Here is a 22,725-nt window from a genome sequence, read left to right as displayed (position 1 = left end):
AAGCCCTTCCACGTTTTCCCTATTTAAATATGGTTACGTGAAGTGTTCCACTACAAAGTATAATTACACAAACTTAAACAATGTGGATTTTCTAAGCGGATAAAAGGGGGAACTATATTGTAAGGCGTAATAATACCAGGAGTACTTCGGCGTCTGCGCAGTAAAGTGAAGATTACTGCGCGGATTTTGAACTACTCCTGGTATTACTACACTTCACGTAGCCATATTTAAATAGGGAAAACGAGAGGCTAAATGCTAACGCCGTCTGCGCTGTGTTTACGTGACTGAGGGCGCGCGTGAAGACCAGACAGCTACGCATCAACTCGTCTAAGCTCAGGTAAGAACATTTCTCAGTACGTAAAAACGGTGGCCAGTTCCTTTAAAGCAGGGGTGTCCAAAGGGCTGCTCAGAGATGGTCCTTTTTATTTAATATGTAATAATTCTACACAATTCTACTAGCATTTTATTGTGAGACAGAGCTGGCATAAGGTTTTAAAGCAGTACTAAGTAACTCGTTTACCTTAATAAACCCTCCCCGTAGTCCTTGTGGGGGTAATACAAGTGTTTATGGGATGATTGGAGGGTCTTTCATCGCCCCCTGGTGTCTCTGGCCAGAAAACCATGTTTGCAACTTGACTGCCACCGGTCCGGAGAAAGCAATACACACTAATGGAATCACGAAGAAGAAGCTAACATGCTAACGGGCAAAGCTAGCTGCGGGCTAACGTCACTTTAAACAGTATTTACAGCCAAGTTTGAGTGAAAAAAAATATTTCCTTTGGATTGGATGCACAGTAACCCTCTCTGCCTTCGCCTTTTCTGTCAGCGTAGTATTTACTCTCCAAGACAATTAATAAGTTAAAAAATCGTAACTTGCTACGACACCTGCAGTTGCGCTTATGGCCTCTAGGGGGAAGAGTTACTTAGTGCTGCTTTAAGCATAAATAAAGGCATGAGGCACAATTTAAACCTCTGCTACTCGAAGGTTTCGTGGAACTAACCACCGACCCACGGCCCTTTTACCCCGTGTACGCTCCAATATGTGGCCCCCCCATGAAAAAAGTTTGGACACCCCTGCTTTAAAGGAACTATACGGAGTTTTAAAAATGTATTTAAAGTATTTTCCTCCCTCTGCCGTGTCCTAATGTGTAGAATGAGCTCAGACCCGTTCACCACAACTGCCTCCAAAATCCTGTCACTCAAAAAGATGTTAATTCGGGTCTGAAGCGATAAAGAAACTGCAGTTACGCGTAAGACCCGAGGCGGCAGTAGTGAGCATAAAATGACCAACTTACATCTAGTCTCTTTAATGTAAATTGTTTAGAAAATCAAGCCTGGAGAGAAGCTTGAGTGGCCTTTATTACCAAAACGATATCGTAAAAATGTGAAGATTTTTAAACAGTTGATGACAGTTTCGTGTGCCGTGTGTTTCCTCCTCACAAAAGTAAAAAAACCAAACCCTGCTTTATCCGCCGCGCCGATACCGCACCACTCTGGAAACTTCCCGCTTCTTTGTCGGAAGGAAAAGCGACATCGACAATAAGCTAATCCTTTCACTTCTCTTCAAATCCGCGCAGTTTTCCCTTCCATTCAGCCTCAAAAAGCAGCAAAGCGAAGCCGTCTCGCACTTGTTTTCGGATGTGCCGCTTCCTCGCCGGACCCGCGGAGACTCGAGCAGTTTCATTTCATCTAAAAAAAAGTTACTGATTTCTGCTACGAAGCGAATCGTCTCCCCCTTTTTTTCCTCCCCCCCCTTTTTCACGGGACAGGGACCAAATTCTGCCATACTTGTCGTGCGTCGTCGAAGAGGCCGTTACCAAAAGAGTATTTTGAATACACTGTAAAGCTGTAAATAAGTCTAGAGTAACTATTTAAGGAGGTTTAACGTTCGCTGGAGGAAATGGCCTTTTTGTAAAGTATTCCCATGAATAAATTTTCTATTTTACACTGTGAACGGCCATGTAAATAAAGTGGTAATGTTGCGTTTCCGGTGCCGTGTGGTTCTTTTTCATGAGCACGAACACTAACACTAACCAGCTGCTACTTCTGAAACACAAAGTACAAATACACCGGGGTTGCAAAGGGGCAGAGTCATGTTTATGGCAGTGAATAAACCATTGAACCGTTATTTAAACATTGATTATTTTATGAACCATAAAGACGTCCCGACCCAGCCGAAGTCGGGCTGAATGTGAATTACTGAAAATGCCACATGCTGCTTTTGGAAAGGGACTATGATCATTTTGAGGTGACACAAAATTCACAGGATAATTATTCCTCAACTGTGCCTTGGGAAATTATCCATTCTCACCTAGTTGTTTTTTTGTTGTTAACAAATGCATCATTATCCACAAATAATGTAGTGTTTTTGAGTGTCTATGCTGTCTCGTGATCGGCAGAGTAACCATATTATACTCTTCCATATCAGGTAGTTAGTGAGACTATGCAGTGTTCCTAGTGAAGACACTTTGATGAGAACATTTTCTGCTGGAGGTGCCTCGTGATTTTCTCAATGAAAAAAATGTGCCTTGGCTCAACAAAGGTTGAAAAACACTGGTATAGGGAATATAATTATATCTTTGACTCTCTCTAGGGCTGGGTTACGTTCATTTCCCCCGATACCAATACCTGGATTATACTTTTTCCATACCTGTACAGGTCATCTCAAACCAGAAAACACAACAATAATGTTCATTTATTCCATAAAAGGCTCATTTAAATGTGTATCATTTATTTGAGCAGAAAAGTGACTTCCTTTAGTGCTGTCCCGGGACCAAACAGGCAACAAGCCAGACCTGATCTCCACAGATGTAAATGTCTTGGTGTCTCGTTTTGTTATTTTTATTTTTCGATACCAGACTGGTATCGTTCCAGTACTCGGCACTCGTCGGGCTGAATGAGGATCCATTGTGACTTAGTCATTGTCCAAAATGACACACACACTGCTTTTGGAATGGGACTATAATCCTCCATTTTGAACTAAAACTAAACTCTCACTGGGTTATTTTTCCTCATCCACGACTTTAATGTCATAAACCTGCCGTCGCGTCGTCACTGCAAAATGCCTCATATCTTTAGCCACATAGCATAACTGCCTAAGTCATTTTGTATTGTTAAAACGGCAATAAGAGAAAAACAATGTGTTTCCTATAAAACGTTTTTATATGTTTTCCTAAATCAAAACAAAAATGAGTTAGGCAGTTATGCTATGTGGCTAACGATATGCTACTTTTGGAAAGAGAACATGATTTCTTTTACTGTTTGTCTCTGCTCTGCGACAGACAGTAAAGTGTTTATAATTCATCGGTGATGCACAGTGTTGAGTAGTAATTGGATACTTGTATTTAGAATACTTGTATTTAGAATACTCATTTTGAGTAACTGTATTCTGGTAAACCCCTCTTGGAGCCGCCACCTTAACGTGGTGCAGGGGTTTGAGCGCCCAAATGATCCTGGAGCTCTGTTTTCGGGGTCTCGTAGGGCAAACAGGTCCAGGGTGACGGGTCCAACAGGCCCGGTTAGAACCATGAGGCCGTCCTTCTGTGGACCCCCCCCCCCCACCTGCAGGAGGCGCCACAGGGGCGGGTGCGTGTGATGTGGCCTCACACTGCTTCTGGTAAAGTTTCTCTTTCATCAGAGGGTTTTTAGAATACACTTTCTTTTCTACTCATTAAATTTCAGTTTCACATTCACAACAGTAAGAAAGAGACGATCAAAACAGCCGCGGGAAAGTTCAGCTTCGTTCTGGGGTAAATAATCCTAATCAGTGACAAATGAGTTGAAACGGGCGGCGTAACAAGTGAAGCTGCATGTTTTTAATCATACACCGCTTTATGCAACTCAGTGAAAGTATTCTAAGTATTCAGAATACAGCACTCTGATTGGACAAAGTAATGGAATACGTTACAAAACACATTGTAAGCAAGTATTCAGTATTCTGTAAGTATTCAGTATTCTGTAAGTATTCAGTATTCTGTAAGTATTCTCCCCAACACTGGTTATGCAGCAGCACATCTGTAAAAAACAAGAAAAACTCCAATTGAGTCGATTCCCTGTTTTTATCAAGTATTTCCATTACTTTCCACGGAAAACTCCCCCCCGTGTTGAACCTGACACTGCAGTAAAGCTTCCTTTTGTTTTGAGTCTCACAGTCACACCCGTGTTAAGCAGCAACTTTGATCAATTAATTCATAGTTTAAAAAAATAAAAACAAAAAAACACCAAAGACGAGTCCTTCGTAAAAACATGTATTAAAATTTTATTTACAGATTGTACAAAAATAATGTCCCTCTCCCTTAAGTCCATGAATAAATACCAGGGTGAAGTGTGGGGGGCGGGGCTTAGAGGGGAAAGGCTCAAGACGATTGGTCGACTGGGTTCATCACTCGACCCATGAACAAAATCGAACCTGAAACATAAAAAATATCTTTTATTCACAAACAGTTTCAGTTTCTATTTCTCTTTAGCTCGACATTTCTATATAAGTGTGTTTGGGGAATGAGAGAGCGACCCCTGGGCCACTCGCCTCGCTCTTATTATGCAGCTTTTTATGTGGAAAAAAGTTGATATTTGTGCATGTTCAAGGCCGTGGGAACCCAGGGTGCTGAGGGGAGTAGGGGAAGCTGCAGACCCGGAGCCGAGACAGAAATACCGTAAAGCGTGACAGTGCGCCCTCTGCTGGTAAAGACGGATACACGACGGTGTTAGGTCTTGGAATCAACTCAACGAACGTGAGACTTTAACAGAGTTATTTCATTTTTTGATTTCTTATCAACCAATTTTGAAATCGCAGATGCTTCTGTTGTTTGATAAAGAAAACATGACACATTAATGTTGTGCTTAAGATAGCGTTTATGCTCGTTGTAAATGACTAAAAACAATAAATAATCCCAATTCCATGATACCCAAAACATGCCATTGCAGGCTGTAAGGTAAATATAGGCTATAATTTAGTCATAATTATGTATTACGGGTACTTTTTACTTTCTGTGGCAAATTATTGCATATTTTAATTTGAAAGAATCTTGGCCTGGACACTTGAGATTTTTAATCTCAACGAGTTTTATCCTGGATAAATAAAGGACAAATCAAATAAAAAGTTATGGCACCAATATTAAGTAAGGGATAATGTATAGAACGCTGGTCATTATCTGGAAAATAAGCACAGACAGGGCGAACCGGATTAAACAAACTTCGTACACTTTTATGAAGGTCGAAAGGTTTATTTAATGACTTCCGCGACAAATAGTTCCCAAAAGTTTGTGCGTTGCTCGGCAACGTTTGGCTAGGCTAGAGGCAGCAAGGCTTGCAGCTAGCCTAGCTACTTAGTTGAAGGCGCAGTTGGAGGAATAGTGGTGAATCTCTGGGTAAGTTGAAAGTCAGACTCACGATAACTTCACGAGCGATTCCCCGACTTCTCTCTCAGTGACGGGACAGATAGTGTCGCTGCTACGTACGTGCGGAGTGATATGAAAACACCAACTCCGTTACCATCGGCAGCGGAGTTATTTTTCTCAGACGTCCTTTATCAGAAAATAATGACCGGTAGAACGTTGGGATTTCCCATTCAAATCAACAGAGCTTCTACTTACGTTGTGAAGAGCCGTATAATAATGGCACACTGTTGCATGTATATGTCATTCCAGACTAGTTTTGACCGTAGTCTTAATATATTATTATTTTCATTATTAGCCCAGAATTACAACATTTGATTTTTCCACATTAATGACGTCAGTGTTGATCTTTTGTTTTGCTGATGAATGTAGGAAACAGGGACGACCCTGACGGTACAAATGTTATTTTTTACTGTGTTATTGCATCTGCAAACTAACATTATTAACCTTATGATTTCTCTCCTTTCTTTACTGATCACTGCAACGGCCGTTACCACAATAAACATGTGATTCTGTTCCAAAATATTGTCTCTGTCCCTTAATGAACAAATGAACAAATGAACAAATGAAGGCTCTGTCCTACAAAATACAATGAAAGGAGTAAAACACTGTTTTAATTTCATAAAATAACCCAAATAATCGTACATGTCGCCTAAACTAAATACTAAGCTAAATACCGTGGTATATCCGTCTTTGCCAGCAGAGGGCGCACTATCACGGTGGATTCGCTTTTCACGGTAGATTGGTCTCGAGCTTTCCATTATTGGCTGAGGGGGCTGCACATCCCCCTGGTGGATAGCTTGGGAACTGCAGACAATATTAATAAATAGGAAATATGCAAAGAAAAAGCATATTTGGGGTACATTTTGCCGCTCAGCCCCCCCTGACTAAAACATCTTCCCACGGCTCAGTGCGTGTTCGACCTCAGTGACCCGGCAGCTGTATGAGTGGTCAGTGTGGCGCCTTTAGTTTCAGCTACGGTGGTCTCTACAACGCTCCAGGATCAGGCGTGTTCTAGGTTTGGGGGCAGGTCAGCAGTGAAAACCTTCCAATACATTGTGTACATGTTGAAATGTGCTTTATAAATAAAGTTCGATTGGATAAAGTTGGATTCAAAGTACGGATTTCAGTCTGAAGCAGCGACACACGGACATGGAGTGACATTTACCTGTTTTACTTTGGCGTAGTAGAAACAGAAACGGCCGATCTGCTTTGAAAACAGGCGCTCGGGATCGCTTCAGTAGCACCATCGCTGCGAGAGGTGAGACACATGTTCTGCCTTTAATTTGACCCTTATATGATTCATTTATTCTTAAAGTTGCCAAATAAAACGCCGGTCTCACCTGTGGCTGCAGCTGCTTTGGTCCCGTCCTCAGTGACTTCTATCCTCACGTCATGGAAGGCGTCGGACACGTACAGTCCCTCCTCTGCAGGGAAGAAGGTCAGGTCAGTTTGCTGTTCGTGCAGTACGTGGCACAAGTAGGTATTTGTAAACAGGGGCGGACTGGCCATATGTCCATTCTGGAAGAGCACAGAAGGGCCACCGGTCTGGCCCCTGAATTTTTCTCCTTAGCCTCGCTCTTACCCCCGCCTTAACAGAGCTTTACCCAAATCTAAAAGCTTTAACCCCTTAACTCCCACCTGAACCGAGCACATTTTCTCCAGTTGGGCTTTACCCCAAATCCTAAAGCTTCTGGAAAAAAGCTGTGAAAATAGCGACAAAACTGAGTTGAAAACAATGATGGAAATGTGACAAAAAAGTGAGAAAACATTGACAAAAAAGTGACGAAATATTGATGAAAAAGTGGCAAAAATGTCACAAGAAATTGACAATAAATGACAAAAAAATGACCAAAATGTGACAAAAAATAACATAAAAATGACAAAAATATGATAAAAAATTGACAAAAATGTGACAAAAAAATAACAAAAATGTGATAATAATTTGACAAAAAATTATAGAAAAAAATGGACCAAAAAATGACAAAATTTTGATGAAAAATGATGAAAAAATTACAAAAAAATGATAAAAATGTGACAAAAAACTAGAAAAAAGTTACAAAAATGAGTTGAATCCCCAACAACAAAATAATAGAAAAAAAATGTGATGACGTGAGGAAAAAGATCCTCTCGGTTCAGGTGGAAGTTAAGAGGTTAAAAGAAAACCATCAAAATAGTGATGAAAACGAGGATGAAAAAAAATGACAAAAATTTGCTGGAAAAGCAACAATAACTCAACAAAAACGTGATGAAAACAAAGCTACGGAAAAAATCAATAAAAAAACTATTGCATTAACGCTAATTTGGGCCAGGCTGGTCAGAGTCCTGGGCCGTTTTTCAGTCCCAGTCCAGCCCCTGTTTGTATATAAGAATGCTCAATAGTTTCAGTCTGAAATCCCTGTTTCTGACCTGAGATCCTGGAGAAGTCGGCGGCTGTGGGGCTGAAGGCGTCGCTGATGCCCATCACAGGCAACACTGACCTCAGGTTGAATCGGTTCTGCATTTTAAACCTGGGATGATAAAAATACGGATCTTAGTTTTATGGGCAAATACCATAGACTTACAGTGGGAGGAGAAAGTGAGTGCACCGTTTAGACCACATTTCTGCCTCAATTGGTCATAAAATGTGGTCTGATCTTTATCAAAGTCATAAGAATGAGTAAACAGTGTCTGCTTAAACTAACACCACCCAAACACTTACATTTTATCATATTTATATTGGCCATGACATGTAAACATTCACATGAGAGGGAGGAATAAGTGAGTTCACCGCCTGAATCTGTAAGAACTAGGGATGCACCGATACCGATGCCAGTATCGGGTATCGGGCCGATACCACATGCTTGTACTCATACTCGTGCTCATTCATGAGGTCCCGATACCAGAAACCGAAACCATTTGACGTGCGGCCAGCGCAGCTACGAGGCGCAGCTACGAGGCGCAGCTACGAGGCGCAGCTACGAGGCGCAGCTACGAGGCGCAGCTCTCAGCTGAGGAGAGAAGAAGCAACAAACTGTAGAATAGTTTAGTGTAAACACAATAATCCACATAGAGCTGACTTTATTACAGACTGCGCTCTCTAAACCAGAGTCTGAGCTGGATTTAACCAGAGCTTAATGTTGTTCAGGCTAACGTTGCTAACTCGCGGCTAGCAGTTTAGGCCATTCTGACGCCGTTTTAAGCCCAGGGGTTTATTCATCTGAAAAACTAACCCAGCGACTAAAAAGTCCTCAGAAAATCCAAAGTAAAGACACACAGCATGTTTATATTGAGGGAAAATGAGCTGCAGCAGAACAATGAAAACGCTGTAGCTTCTCGCTAAGTTACTACAAACACACGAGAAAATCTACAGGAGCTGAAGTAAAGACGAAAAGAGACCATTTAAGTAATCCTCTTTTTGTCGCTAATTTGATGCTTTTCTTTTTAGCTTTTAGATTTGGGTAAAGCTCGGTTGAGGCGGGACCGGTGGCCCTTCTGTGCTCTTCCAGAATGTCCGCCCCGTCCCTAAAGTCATTGTTTTGCTTCCAAACGTCACATATTTTCATTTTAAGTTTTGTTGCAGTTAATTGGTGAGTGTCTCTGTGGGTCACTTCTGGGTCGTCTCACCTGGGGATGAAGATGTCCATGCGCGTCTTCTTCAGCCCGGTGTCCCAGGCCCATAGCTGGCGCGGGGCGAGCTGAGCCTCCAGGACGGAGAGGGGCGTCCGTCTGTCCGAGGGCAGGACCAGCTGCAGGGACAGAGACCGGCCCAGATACGGCAGCTCCAGCACCGTGTAGCGCTCCGAGCCCGTCCGGAACTGACCTGCAGGGGGCGGTAAACATCCAGCTGTCATACAGGGAGGTCATTTACTGGAATATTTACAAATGTATTCTTAACCCCTTAAGTCCCGCCTGAACCGAGCACTTTTTCTCCAGTTTGGCTTTACCCCAATCCAAAAGCTTCTGGAAAAAAGGTGTGAAAATAGCGACAGAACTGAGACGAAAACAATGACGAAGACGTGACAAAAAAGTGACAAAAAAATGATTAAAAAAATGTCAAAAAATGTGACAAAAATTGATTAAAAAAGACAAAAAAAAATGACAAATAAATGTGACAAAAAATTGATTAAAAAAAGACAAAAAAAATGACAAAAAATTGATTAAAAAAATGTCAAAAAATGTGACAAAAATTGATTAAAAAAGACAAAAAATGACAAAAAATGTATTTAAAAAATGACAAAAATTGATTAAAAAAATGTAAAAAAAAAATGTGACAAAAAAAATATTAAAAAAAGACAAAAAATGACCATAAAAAAATTGACAAAAAAGCTACAAAATGAACTAGAAATGCAATGGCTGCGCCATTGCGATTGACTGCGGAATTGCGGGAAGAGAATGCAGAAATTGCATAAACTCTTCAAATTGCATAAATTGCTTAATTTGCATAAACTGGTAAAATGCATGAATGGGTTAATTTGCATAAATTATGTAAATTGCATAAACTCTTTAAAATTCATAAATCCTAAATGGCATAAACTCTTAAGTTGCATAAACGGTTTAAAATGCATAAAGTGGTTAATTTGCATAAATTGTTAATATTGCATAAACTTTTATATTCCATAAACTGGTCAAACTTTTGAAATGGCCTCAGTGCTTGATTGGCAGAAGCACAAATGGCTGAAAGTCCTGGAGTTTCCCCATTGGCTGGATTCACCCCATACACACCAATACAAAAATTTCAAACTCCTGTATAAAAAAACTGGAAAACTGCAGAAGGACAATTTTTTCTCAAAACCCACAAGTTGCAGAAGCTGAACATGCACAAAGTGCAGAAATTGCATAAAATGCAGAAAAAGGTGCAGAAAAGCATGGATTTGCGGCAGCCCCATTATAAGTCAATGGGAAAAATCTCCGACATTTTGGCCGATTGCGGAAAAACCGTAAGTTGCAGAAGTCCCAAAAGTAACAGCACCTTCTCCTCAACATGCGGAACGTTTTGATGCATAACTTGCATAAATTGCACAAAGCATGAAGGTGCTGAAAGCTCTAGAAAATCGGGAAAAAGATGGAAGAGGAATAATAATAAAGAACATGAAAACCAATAATTGACTGCGGAAGAATTCCGCAGTCAATCAATGATGGGAAAAAATCTGATGACGTGAGGAAAAAGATCCATTTAGATGAGTTTTGTAGATCTTAGCTTTCAAATGAGGCGTTACACTGGCCTACAGGATTTGGGTAAAGCTGAACTGGAGAAAATGCTCTCGGTTTGGGCGGGAGTTAAGAGGTTAAACACTGAGGAGTTTGTGAGCTGATAATGTTAAAGTACAGCTTTTATTCACACTTTTCACACCAAGTATCACTAACCATGTATAATAATAAAAACTGGAGGAAAGGAGAAACTAATCTGTTTACGCTTATTACTTCTCACCAAAAGCTCTTTACACACAGGATTTTCTCCCATTCACTTCATACAGGGTGGTGGTAATAATGCCTTACACTTGTATTGCGCTTTACAAGCCTGTATTACCAAGTTTCTCAAAGCGCTGCACTGTCGCCATTATTCATCTATCTCTATCTATCTATCTATCTATCTATCTATCTATCTATCTATCTATCTATCTATCTATCTATCTATCTATCTATCTATCTATCTATCTATCTATCTATCTATCTATCTATCTATCTATCTATCTATCTATCTATCTATCCCAGCCAGTGGTCGTCAAAGTACTTGATTGCATGGGTTAAAGTACAGATACTACTGAGCCAATATTACTCCAACACAAGTAAATGTTGTATTGTAGAAAATCCTTTTTTTAAATAGAAAGTACAAATCAGTTTTAATGTGTGGTGAAAAGTAACTTTGCAGCTTTAAAAGCATGAAGCTGTTTCCCAAAATCGCTGTGGGTAGAGGGCCAAATACGACGATGTCAAGCGTGAAGCACATATAACTGCATATAATAGTTACTTTATTTTATTTTTCGATAGACTATACATTTGCATTTCTATCTATCTAAGATTCTATCTAAAACAAATGTTAACTCTGGCAAAAGCCTAGTTTTAGTAGAACAACATCAACAATTTAGTGCAAAATGTAAAAAAAAACACCTGTATCTACAGCACCTGCAGTGACTTTACCTCATTCATTTGTTCAGCATAAATTCTTTTATAAGTCATTTTTTAACATGTACCTTTGTTAATGTCAATAACCTTTGCAATAAAAGTTGGAAAACTGGGAAAGTTGATGCTACAACGCTCTGTAATAAACACCAAGACACCACAACAGTGTTCGAGTGCCTCGCTCCCACTTTCTTTCATTGTATATATTTTTGACCCACGCTGGAACCTCGATGAGCACCGATCTATTTACAAATTGAGATCCTGGTGAGCGCATCCTCAAAAAGTGTACTGCATCCATATTTACTGTAGCGTGTGAAGGTTCGCCTATTGCCTTTCACCATTGTTAACGCATTCCAGAGAGCAGCTCAACCCCCACTCCAAAACTCCTAGGCCATTTTATGACCTTTGGAATGTCGTCACTTCCTGGCTTGTGAATGGCTGATAAGATCGAATACAGTTCAGGAGAAAAAGACTGTGACGATCTATCCTAACCCTCACAACCAGAAATGAGAACTCTGTATTGACCTTCGAATTGGACTAAAGACTGAATCTCAAACTTCTGATTTGAGTAATAATCCAATTCTTTAATTCACGGACAGTGAGAATGAACTCAACCAATCTGTTCTAATGATGAATTCTTCCCCAGGTCAACAAAGACGCAATGTACAAACATACTGTTGAAATGTTGTTTGGAAAGTTGTGAAGTTGTTAATGTGTTTATCGCAATAGAAATGTATTTCTTGAATTTTCTCCCAAAGACATTCCCACTTGGGATATCGAGTTACGGACTGAAACGATTGGTCGAATCCACGGAGAAAAAGGGGCCGCCCCCTTGGTATAAAGGAAGGAGAAATAGCCAGAAACTTTTTTTCCCTTACCCTTCGCTCTTCTTTTCTGAAACCGCTTCTGAGTGGAGTTGGACCGGAGAGAGAGAGACGGACGAGAGCACATGGCATGACATCCCCCGCTCAACTCTGACCTCTCCTTTGTCTCAGATGGACCACAAGAACTCTAAGTTTGAGCCCGTCAGTTGACGTGATTTTGTAACTACCAGTTACTTCTTTTAAGAACATTTGCATTTTTCCTACAAGACAACAACATTTTTGATCGCTGAGCTTTCAGCGAAACCAATTTGAGTCTTGCTTGACGCCCAAGGCCAGAGGAGCTGCAGACAAGGCCGCGCCGGCATCAGTTGGAGAATCACCACCACAGAACGCCGGACGCCTGACCACAGTTGGAGTGGAAAGCCTTTCTCTCACGGTCGTAAGCTCATAGACCTAGCTCAATAAGACTCACATAACTTCTCAGAAAACCACCTTATTGACTTTCAGATACAATCTTAGAACATTTTATCTGATTATTCATCCTGTTAGCCTTCTAGGTTATTCTGTTTGCACTTTAATATTTAATGCCGTCTGTTAATTGATTTTGATCATTAAACCTCCATAAACCACAGTTTGCTTTGGTAATGTCGGTGTTTATTATTCCAGAATAAGGGTCCATGTGTACGTCCAAGACCTCATTTCCTTCAGATAAATCTGTAGTTTAGCCTCCTATTCTTACTTTTATTTTGTTCGCTTTTAGAACTGGTGCCCCGTTAAATTTTAAGGCTAATCTACAACCTATTAATTAATTAATATACAAATTAATTGATTAATAAACCCTCATACCCTACATCTATTTGGTGCCCCGTGTGAGGCGTCATAAACTCTATCTGTTATTAATGATCACTGATCATTCCAAAGCAAACTTTGAGGTTCAATCTTATCAAAAAGTTGTTGAAAAAGAAAGAAAAATGCATTTTAAAGGTGTCCATTGAAAACAAAACTCTCTGCGCAACTCTCTCTCAATGCTACCGTTTATAGGTTGCAGCACATACTTTAAATGTGATTTTTAAACATGCATGTTCTCTTTGTGCTATCAAAAGCACAATTCTCAAAGGCCTTAAGGTAACCAAATTTTAATAGCTGCGAATTTTCCAGTATTAAAAATTACCTGTATGTTGCAGTAAGTAATATAATTTGTCTGCGAGTTTTCCAGAAATTGTAACTTTACACTGCATTGGTGTTAAAACTGTTCTCCCCTCCTGCAGGAGCTCAGATAACACCCCTAAGACCCCCCTCCTTACAGCTCTGGTCAAGATTCCAATCATTCCCCAGAGTGGGCCGGTCTTAATGACATCACTTCCTTAGAGCCCGCCTACCGAAGGCTGTGCCACAGCTCTGCCCCCTACCGTGAAGGAGGAGACAGAGGCAGAAGTGATTTTAAGTGAGCTTTGATCACAACGCTCTCTTCCAAGTAAGTAAGCTTTACTTGAGTAACTTAGACAATAAAACTTAAACTATAAAAACATTCAGTTGTACCTTAGTTTACTGTTGTTTTATTGAAAATAAAGCCAAAACATTGTCCTTTTCCATCTTTAACAGTTACTGTACTGTTCTTCCTTCTCAAGACTAACACTTGTCTTCGGCTTTAACTGGTCTTTTCTGATTGGGTCTAACTTAATGACTTGTTTTGTGGCCACACTACAAGCTCTTATTTGCCTTTATCTAGACCAATGCTCAGCCTTGCAATTTAAATTGCAATCTCAAATTGTAACGCATAAAATTTTACAATTTTTAAGCTAAAGGGCTCAATTCAAATTTACCCTCTCTAAGTAAAACTTAGTGAATTTTCATCCACCTCTTGAAATCAATTTTAACTGACTGACTGCTGGACAGTCATCAATCAGTTAAGTCAAATTTTGATATTGAATTTAATTAATTAATTTAATTTTAATTCAATGATCACTCTCCAAAATGTCGATGTCCTTTCTTCTCATTCATTTTGTCCCATTCTCCTTTCATGTCTTGCTTCATTCCATCTATCAACCCTGGTTTTAGTTAAGCACAATTAAAACTGGTTTGTTTCATTGTGACCCACAGAAGGTCAAGTCAGACTTTAAAGTTGTCTGAGTTTTGATAAAGCAACATGCCTCCAGGAAACCTAGCCGCTGTCTACAGACCGGGCCAGGGAGACGTCCTTGACTGTGTAGACAAAATGCAGGGAACAGATCCCTCTGAACTTGAATCCATAATTACATCTTTAGTAAGTATAACATCACTTACAGGAAAACAAGAGGAGAATCTGACACTGTTAGCTAAAATGGCAGTTGCAATGCATTTACAACTTAAACAAACACAAGAAGCATTGACAGACACAAGGAGACAAAATGATGAACTTGCATCACAAAATGCCTCTCTCCAAGAAGAGAATGCAAAGCTTATGAATGACAAAGAAACTAAACATCTAGAAAACCAACATCAAGAGGTAGGACAAAAACTCTTCGAGCAAGAGCAAGAACTGAAATTTGCAGATTCAGAACTTGACAAAACTAGCAGAACCCTCTCGGAACGAGAAGTGGAGCTAGTGACAGCCCATGCTGAGCTAGACAGGACGACTCAAAACCTTAACAGGTCTGAGTGCCTTCTCAATAAAGCCACCCTAGAGGTAAGAGATTTAAAATCGGAAATTTTGATTCTCCAAGAAAACCAAGAAAAGGACAAAACAAGACTAACTCACATTCAGAGCCAGCTTACAGCAGCTCAGATTAAAATAGATCACACGACGCTACGGCGCACGATCAGTGAGGAAGAAAAGAGCTTTAAAAGAGAGCAAGAAGATCCTCCTGAACAAGGAGTGAGATCTCAAGTGTATCCCCTGGGAACACTTCAGGAGAAAACAAATAAGTTCTTAAGGGACTTTTCTCCTCCACCTGCTTTAGCATTGAACCCCAAGCCACCGCACCTGCAGCGGTTGGACAGGCTCATCTCTGAGCCACCTGATCAATGTTATGCTTCACAGGAAACAAACGATCCCGTCAAGATCGCCACTGGTGAGTTTGAGCGTGGATATCGTGTTCCAATCAAAGATCTTGACAGAATTGCACAACATGTCATTCGCTTTGATCCCAAGTCTGATGGTGCCAACGACACAAGCACCTACTTAAATGACATTGACTTTTACCTGCGTAGATTTCCAGACTCTACGGCAGAAGATAGAATTTACCTAATCAGGTTTACTTCAAGTAGAAATGTGGGAAGTTTCATTGATAGACAGGCGCGTCACACAAAGGCAGACTATGGTCGCCTTTGCCAAGCTCTCACAAAAGAGTTCTCAAACTGCCTGACTACTGGCCTAACTGCAGCCTTAAATGTGAAGCAGACTCGACAAGAGTCTCCACAGGCTTATTACTGCAGACTGCGCGATGCCTACTTTAGTTCAAACGAACTTGAGATGGAGGAAGACCTCCACTTTAAAACACTTTTTGTTCTAAATCTTCATCCCACAACAAAGTACCACCTTGGCATCACCGCAGATCCCGCTACTCAAACGAGCTACCAGCTTCGTGAACTAGCGATGCGTGCTTTCATGAAACACAAACAATCGATGATAAAACATCCAGAACTTTCCCTAGTTCTTAATCTCGAGTTAAAGAACTCACAACAGATAAGAACACAAAACTGCAAGTCAAGCAGTTCAAACATGCGTTCCTCTCCAGAAAAGAAACGCAGAAATGAAGTAAAACCGGCTCAATGTCAACAGACAAATGAGAAGCATAAGCAAACGCTGCTCTCCAGCCCTGAACTTGAGTGTAGGCAAAACCCCACCTATGGCAAACAGTGCCAAACAAAGCAGCATCTCCAAAAGGGGGGTCACTACACTCATCACAGTAAGAACAGAGAAAATCGGGATAGCACAAAGCATCTCCGAATACACAAAAATTCTCAATTCTTCTCGTCAGGAGAACCTGAAAGAAATCAGAATCATGGCTTTCAAAACCAAGTCAGTGAACTTGACAGCTCAATTGATCTGACTCACTTCAGTGATGAAAATGACACTTTTATTGAACAAACTCCAGACAATGATGGTAAAGCTGAGCTATCGTCATTAGCCCCTTTAATCCATCAGAGCTGTGATAAAATGTCAATTAAACAACCTCTCAAACGTTTTCTGTGTAATCTCACTGAAAAAGGTCCGGCTGGAAAATTTTACATGCCAACTACTATTGAGAATGCTCTCCAAGAGGAAGCAATGCTTGACACAGGTGCTGACGTCAGCATAATGTCAACCTCTCTTTTTAGTGAAATTCAGGAAGCACTACAACATAAAAGAAGAAAAATAAATCTTCACTCTTGCTTCCTTGAAATCCAGCCATATGCAGACATTCAAACTGCATTCACAGAAATGGCGTACATTCGCTTGACAATTGGACCGACGACAGTGGTCCATCCATTCTTTGTGTCTCCACTTGATATGATGCCTCTCCTTATCGGAAAGGATCTCCTCAACCGATTTGAGCCTCTTATTGATTTCAAAGAATCAATACTTTATGCACAGGTGCTGAAACCTTGGCCTTTCTCACATCCAGGAAACTATGGTGAGATCTTTCAGTGTGCCACTCTAACACATACACCTGTCCCAAAACATAGGGACTACAAACACAAGAAGTCAGGTTCTGACCCAACTCAGTCTCAGAATAACGTCTGGAGACCCCAAACCAACTCCTTGTACAAGGACACAGTTCTACCTGAGCTGAACTGTCCACAAATGCACCCAGAGAAGACTCAAGGTCACCCTTGTGACCCCAGACAAAACAATGAACTTCAAAGTTCATTGAAGATCTTATCCAAGCAGGCAGTCGTTGATGACAACGCTTTAAAGGCTAGCCTAGAACCCCAACTCACCCAGCCAGGTTCTGTTCAGCCTTTTCCCACCCTTCCCACCCTATCTTCTATTGTGGCCCCTCACGCTGCCTCATTGGCCACCTCAACCCCCTCCTCCACCCTTTCTAAGCTTCCCTGCTCATTCTTATCAGACCTTGCCTCACCTCGGTCTGATGCTTTCTCCAATGTCGTCCCTAACACAGACGCTGCTTGTGAACGATCCTTACCTCATGTTTTCGGCCTTTGGTCCCGCCAACGGGTCCAGCCTGGCCCGGACGCACTCACTTCTCTTATGCTCATGGTGCACCCGAACCACAGGGGGGTAGCGCTGGCTCAAGCACATAAATCCTCTCTGTCGGCCCACAAAGGCACTCAGACAATGCGAGAAATAAGGCAAAAGGAATCCTGCTGCCCACATGCATATACAAATGCATATGATAAAGGCACGATTAACAGGTCAACCTGCAGCCAATGTCAGACATCAGGTCTGAAGAAATGGGTAAAGCCCACAAACCAAATGTTTGGAGACAAACAGAACGATCTCCAAAAGCAGAGACACTTAACACCTGCCATTACCAAACCAGTATGGCATGGTAAGTTATCAGGGAACAAGGTAAGTTATCGCAACTGCCTCCAAGCTCTGAAACAAAACATCTAGTCCACTGGACAGATGAACTTGGTGCTCCAGATGCACACTTGTAAATAAACAGGAAACACAGCTCCTGTTTGTAAATAGACACTAGCCAGTCTATTCAGTGTCAATAGCAATCACTAAAGTTTTTCAATAGCAATTCCTTCTCTAACCAAAGGGGGGAGCTACTTTAAACTTTTACTAACCTCTGCTATCCTCTATGCATGCTGTCATAACCATTGAGGCTTTGTTTTCAGTTTGATTGCAGTTAAACTCTGAACAACAGAGTACAATTCAATCAGTAGTCAGTTGTCAATGCTCAAGTATTGCTTAAGACTCTTCAATCCATTTTGCAAAATCTTTTGTTGTAAAGGAAATCTTGGTGAACTCGCAGCCTTAGATATCAGCAACTCTAGAGACCTTGTTTTTCAATGGACCGCCTCAGTAAATTTAGCGCTTCTACCGCTTTTCCAAATTTAGGTGTCGAACCCTTAGGACTTAAGTCATAGTTGCACACAATGCAACACATGTAGCTTCTAGCTAAGATTGTAGCCACAGCAACAAACACGTAAGACTAAACCTAGTCTGTAAACACACTTGCCTATTGCTACACACATTTAGCCTAATATTGCCACAGTTAGCAAACACCTGAGCCGACTCTGTGTCAATGAACATCGGGCATCGTCTTCAGTCAACGGCCATCCCATCACATCACGGAAATGGCGTGCCAACCTCCGCCGTAGGGTGGAGCCTGCCACGAAGAGGGGACTGTAGCGTGTGAAGGTTCGCCTATTGCCTTTCACCATTGTTAACGCATTCCAGAGAGCAGCTCAACCCCCACTCCAAAACTCCTAGGCCATTTTATGACCTTTGGAATGTCGTCACTTCCTGGCTTGTGAATGGCTGATAAGATCGAATACAGTTCAGGAGAAAAAGACTGTGACGATCTATCCTAACCCTCACAACCAGAAATGAGAACTCTGTATTGACCTTCGAATTGGACTAAAGACTGAATCTCAAACTTCTGATTTGAGTAATAATCCAATTCTTTAATTCACGGACAGTGAGAATGAACTCAACCAATCTGTTCTAATGATGAATTCTTCCCCAGGTCAACAAAGACGCAATGTACAAACATACTGTTGAAATGTTGTTTGGAAAGTTGTGAAGTTGTTAATGTGTTTATCGCAATAGAAATGTATTTCTTGAATTTTCTCCCAAAGACATTCCCACTTGGGATATCGAGTTACGGACTGAAACGATTGGTCGAATCCACGGAGAAAAAGGGGCCGCCCCCTTGGTATAAAGGAAGGAGAAATAGCCAGAAACTTTTTTTCCCTTACCCTTCGCTCTTCTTTTCTGAAACCGCTTCTGAGTGGAGTTGGACCGGAGAGAGAGAGACGGACGAGAGCACATGGCATGACATCCCCCGCTCAACTCTGACCTCTCCTTTGTCTCAGATGGACCACAAGAACTCTAAGTTTGAGCCCGTCAGTTGACGTGATTTTGTAACTACCAGTTACTTCTTTTAAGAACATTTGCATTTTTCCTACAAGACAACAACATTTTTGATCGCTGAGCTTTCAGCGAAACCAATTTGAGTCTTGCTTGACGCCCAAGGCCAGAGGAGCTGCAGACAAGGCCGCGCCGGCATCAGTTGGAGAATCACCACCACAGAACGCCGGACGCCTGACCACAGTTGGAGTGGAAAGCCTTTCTCTCACGGTCGTAAGCTCATAGACCTAGCTCAATAAGACTCACATAACTTCTCAGAAAACCACCTTATTGACTTTCAGATACAATCTTAGAACATTTTATCTGATTATTCATCCTGTTAGCCTTCTAGGTTATTCTGTTTGCACTTTAATATTTAATGCCGTCTGTTAATTGATTTTGATCATTAAACCTCCATAAACCACAGTTTGCTTTGGTAATGTCGGTGTTTATTATTCCAGAATAAGGGTCCATGTGTACGTCCAAGACCTCATTTCCTTCAGATAAATCTGTAGTTTAGCCTCCTATTCTTACTTTTATTTTGTTCGCTTTTAGAACTGGTGCCCCGTTAAATTTTAAGGCTAATCTACAACCTATTAATTAATTAATATACAAATTAATTGATTAATAAACCCTCATACCCTACATTACCATTGAGAATGAATGGAAGTGTGAGGAAGCTGGCCACGAGGGGCTGAAATGGGCAGGCAGACTTAACAAACTTAGAGTTCTCACCAGACATTTATTGCTCACGCAAACAGAACTTCTGACACACAGATACAAAATGGCCCCCTAGTGACTACAGCAGTCAGCTTTTATACCTCCCCTAATGGGAAAGGACCTCCCACCGGTAGGTACCATTCCTAGTTTCTCCCCTTCCACATGGTTCAGCCTGAGGTTTTTAAAATGGCCTACAAAGACCACGCCCCTTCCTTTCTCACCAGGTGGTGCAGGTAAATGATATAATTATTGACATATACATGAATCTGAGGGTTATTGTTGGCTGGTGTATATTGCAAACAAAACAAAAAATAACAAACACACACAATGGGACAAACCCACTTTGTCACAGGAAGAGAGTTAGTATTAGCGCAAAAGTAGGTCACTCTCTGGCGGGCCAACAGAATTGTTTCGGCGGGCCAAATTTGGCCCGCGGGCCCCACTTTGGGCACCCCTGCTTTAGAGCCTTTGTAGAAATGTAGTGTAGCAGAAATGTATTTATCTTTCAAATATAGTGACCGGGCTGCTTCGCGTCTCACCAAATCTGACGTCAGAGGCCTGGTGCATCATGGGTACTTTGATGGCGGTTCCGTCCGGGAGCAGGAAGGGCAGGTTCTGCGTGTGAGTGAAGAGGAACTGCTTCTGCCAAACGCCTCTGAAGCTCACGGTGTTCACCAGCGCCATCTGCACCCGCGGCGGCCACCAGGGGGCGTCCGGCTGAGGGTCCCCGGAGCCCGAGAGCTCGCCACTGCTGCTGCCGCCGCCGCCGCCGCCGGACAACGGCCACGGGTCCTCTGACCAGGAGAGAGGAGGGAGGCGCGTTTATTATTCATTACTTCTATTAAACTTCACTTTTTTACTTTGACTGTAGAGTCTAAAAACTACAACAATATAAACAAATCTCTCAGTGTATTAAATCAGTGTTATCGCTGTGTCCAAGGTGTGGCTACACAAGGATCTGGGTGATGAAGACACAGACCGAGGTGTACTTTAGATCACTGGGTCTCAACCTGGGGGTCGCGAGACAAATTTTGGGGGTCGCCAGATCATGTAGATAAAATACACATATTTTTATTAGCGTGTAATATATATTTGATCGTAGCAGTGCCGTTATTTGTTCGCAATTTGATGAATTTCATTTTATCCATTTGTTTTTTTTCTGTGTTTTTTGAAGATGATATTACGGCACAAATCAGACGTCAAATTCCTGTTTAAATACTCTAAGAATGAGCAAAATACAGTCAAATCTTTCAAAATCCCTAAATAAAACACCCGTGTATAGGGCTCGGTACGATGCTTTATTCCATATATATATTAAAATATTGTGGCATCTAGAACCAGAAAACAGACCCATAATGTGTGGAAGGAAAATGCGGCAAAAAATGAGGGAAAATCGTGTTACAATTGTTTTTGGGGGAAAAATAGGGCAAAAACAGGAAATCAATTTGGGAAAATTAGTAAGACGGAAAAAACAATTGCGAAAAACTTGGGAAAAATAAGAAGGAAAAAAAGATTGGGTGAAAATGGGAAAAACAAATCATTTGATTTGAACAAAGTCTGTTCCTTTAATGTTGTCCCTGGACTAACAGTTTCAAAGCCTGTTTTTTTTTTTTTGCTCAGTACCTGCTTTAGATCTGTAGAACCTAAACCTTTTTTCTCCCAATACCAGGTGTTGTTTAAGTACGGCCATAATCATGCACAGAGAAGCTGGCGTTTGTAGAAAATGGTGCTTTACTTTGGGGTCCGGCCCTTGGTCTTTTTACAATGAAGAAAATCGACCTCCACCAAGAAAACGTGCCTCCCCCTGATGTCGGCTAATGTTCCTCTTTCTCAGGGCGTGACCCGGACGGGGGTCACGAACCCCTTTAACTGTTAGAATGGGGGTCGCGGCTCCAAAAGGTTGAGAACCACTGATTTAGATCACTGGTTCTCAAGTGGTTTGGTTTTGGGACCCACCATTACCCCAGGATGACCGTGAGCCGTGTGTGAAAGTGTCATTTGTCATAGATTGTATAAAATAATGCATTTTTTTATATTGAAAGAGTGGTAGATATGCCTTTAAGACTAACATTATGATCAAAACAACCCAACAACACTAATATGAACAGACTCCGGTAGTGTTTCCATGTAGTTTCAGATGGAAAAAACTAAAGTTCTCTGGAATAGGCTCAGCGACCCACTTTATGTCCCGACCCACCAGTGGAGAATCACTGATTTAGATGACAGGAGTATATATGTATATATGGAATATGTAGTGTGTGCGTCATAATATGATTATTAATTGCTCTACAAATATTATTGTATTTATAAGTCTAGACCAGGGACTGTGAAGAACATGGAGGTAACATTGCTAGTAGTTGCGGGAAGCCTAATACGAAATGGGGACGGGCTCTGGAAGTTCCTTGCTGGGATAGTTTCCACTGAGACATTATTGCCCCTCTTTAACCTCTTACCACCCGCCTAAAGCAAATGCATTCTGTCCTCTTTGGCTGTTATATAGGTCTGTGTAACACCTCATTTGAAAGCTAAGACCCACAAAACTGATCTTTTTCCTCGCGTTGTTGCTGTGTTGTGTCACCTTTTTTATGTTTTTTTTTGTTGTCACATTTTTGTTGAATTTTTGTTGAATTTTTGTCACTTTTTTGTTGAATTTTTGTTGAATTTTTGTCACTTTTTGTTG

The 22,725-nt window shown here is 41.2% G+C and overlaps 1 protein-coding gene across 1 annotated transcript in view; it reads right to left on the bottom strand.

Annotated features, from left to right (window-relative positions):
- Positions 1-4,284: 4,284 nt before the first annotated feature.
- Positions 4,285-22,725, bottom strand: part of serpine3 (serpin peptidase inhibitor, clade E (nexin, plasminogen activator inhibitor type 1), member 3) — a gene marked incomplete at its 5' end in the record, with an annotated part of 32,706 nt that continues 14,265 nt past the window's right edge. The window contains 6 exons of the mRNA XM_079563675.1: positions 4,285-4,408; positions 6,562-6,645; positions 6,737-6,820; positions 7,803-7,903; positions 9,000-9,195; positions 20,585-20,839. Coding sequence (XP_079419801.1) covers positions 4,356-4,408; positions 6,562-6,645; positions 6,737-6,820; positions 7,803-7,903; positions 9,000-9,195; positions 20,585-20,839 — 773 coding nt within the window. The 3' untranslated portion in view covers positions 4,285-4,355. The remainder of the gene's footprint in view (positions 4,409-6,561; positions 6,646-6,736; positions 6,821-7,802; positions 7,904-8,999; positions 9,196-20,584; positions 20,840-22,725) is intronic.

The sequence above is a fragment of the Gobius niger genome (assembly GCF_951799975.1).
Source record: "Gobius niger genome assembly, chromosome: 9".
NCBI lineage: Eukaryota > Metazoa > Chordata > Actinopteri > Gobiiformes > Gobiidae > Gobius > Gobius niger.
This window is presented reverse-complemented; position numbering and strand designations above follow the sequence as displayed.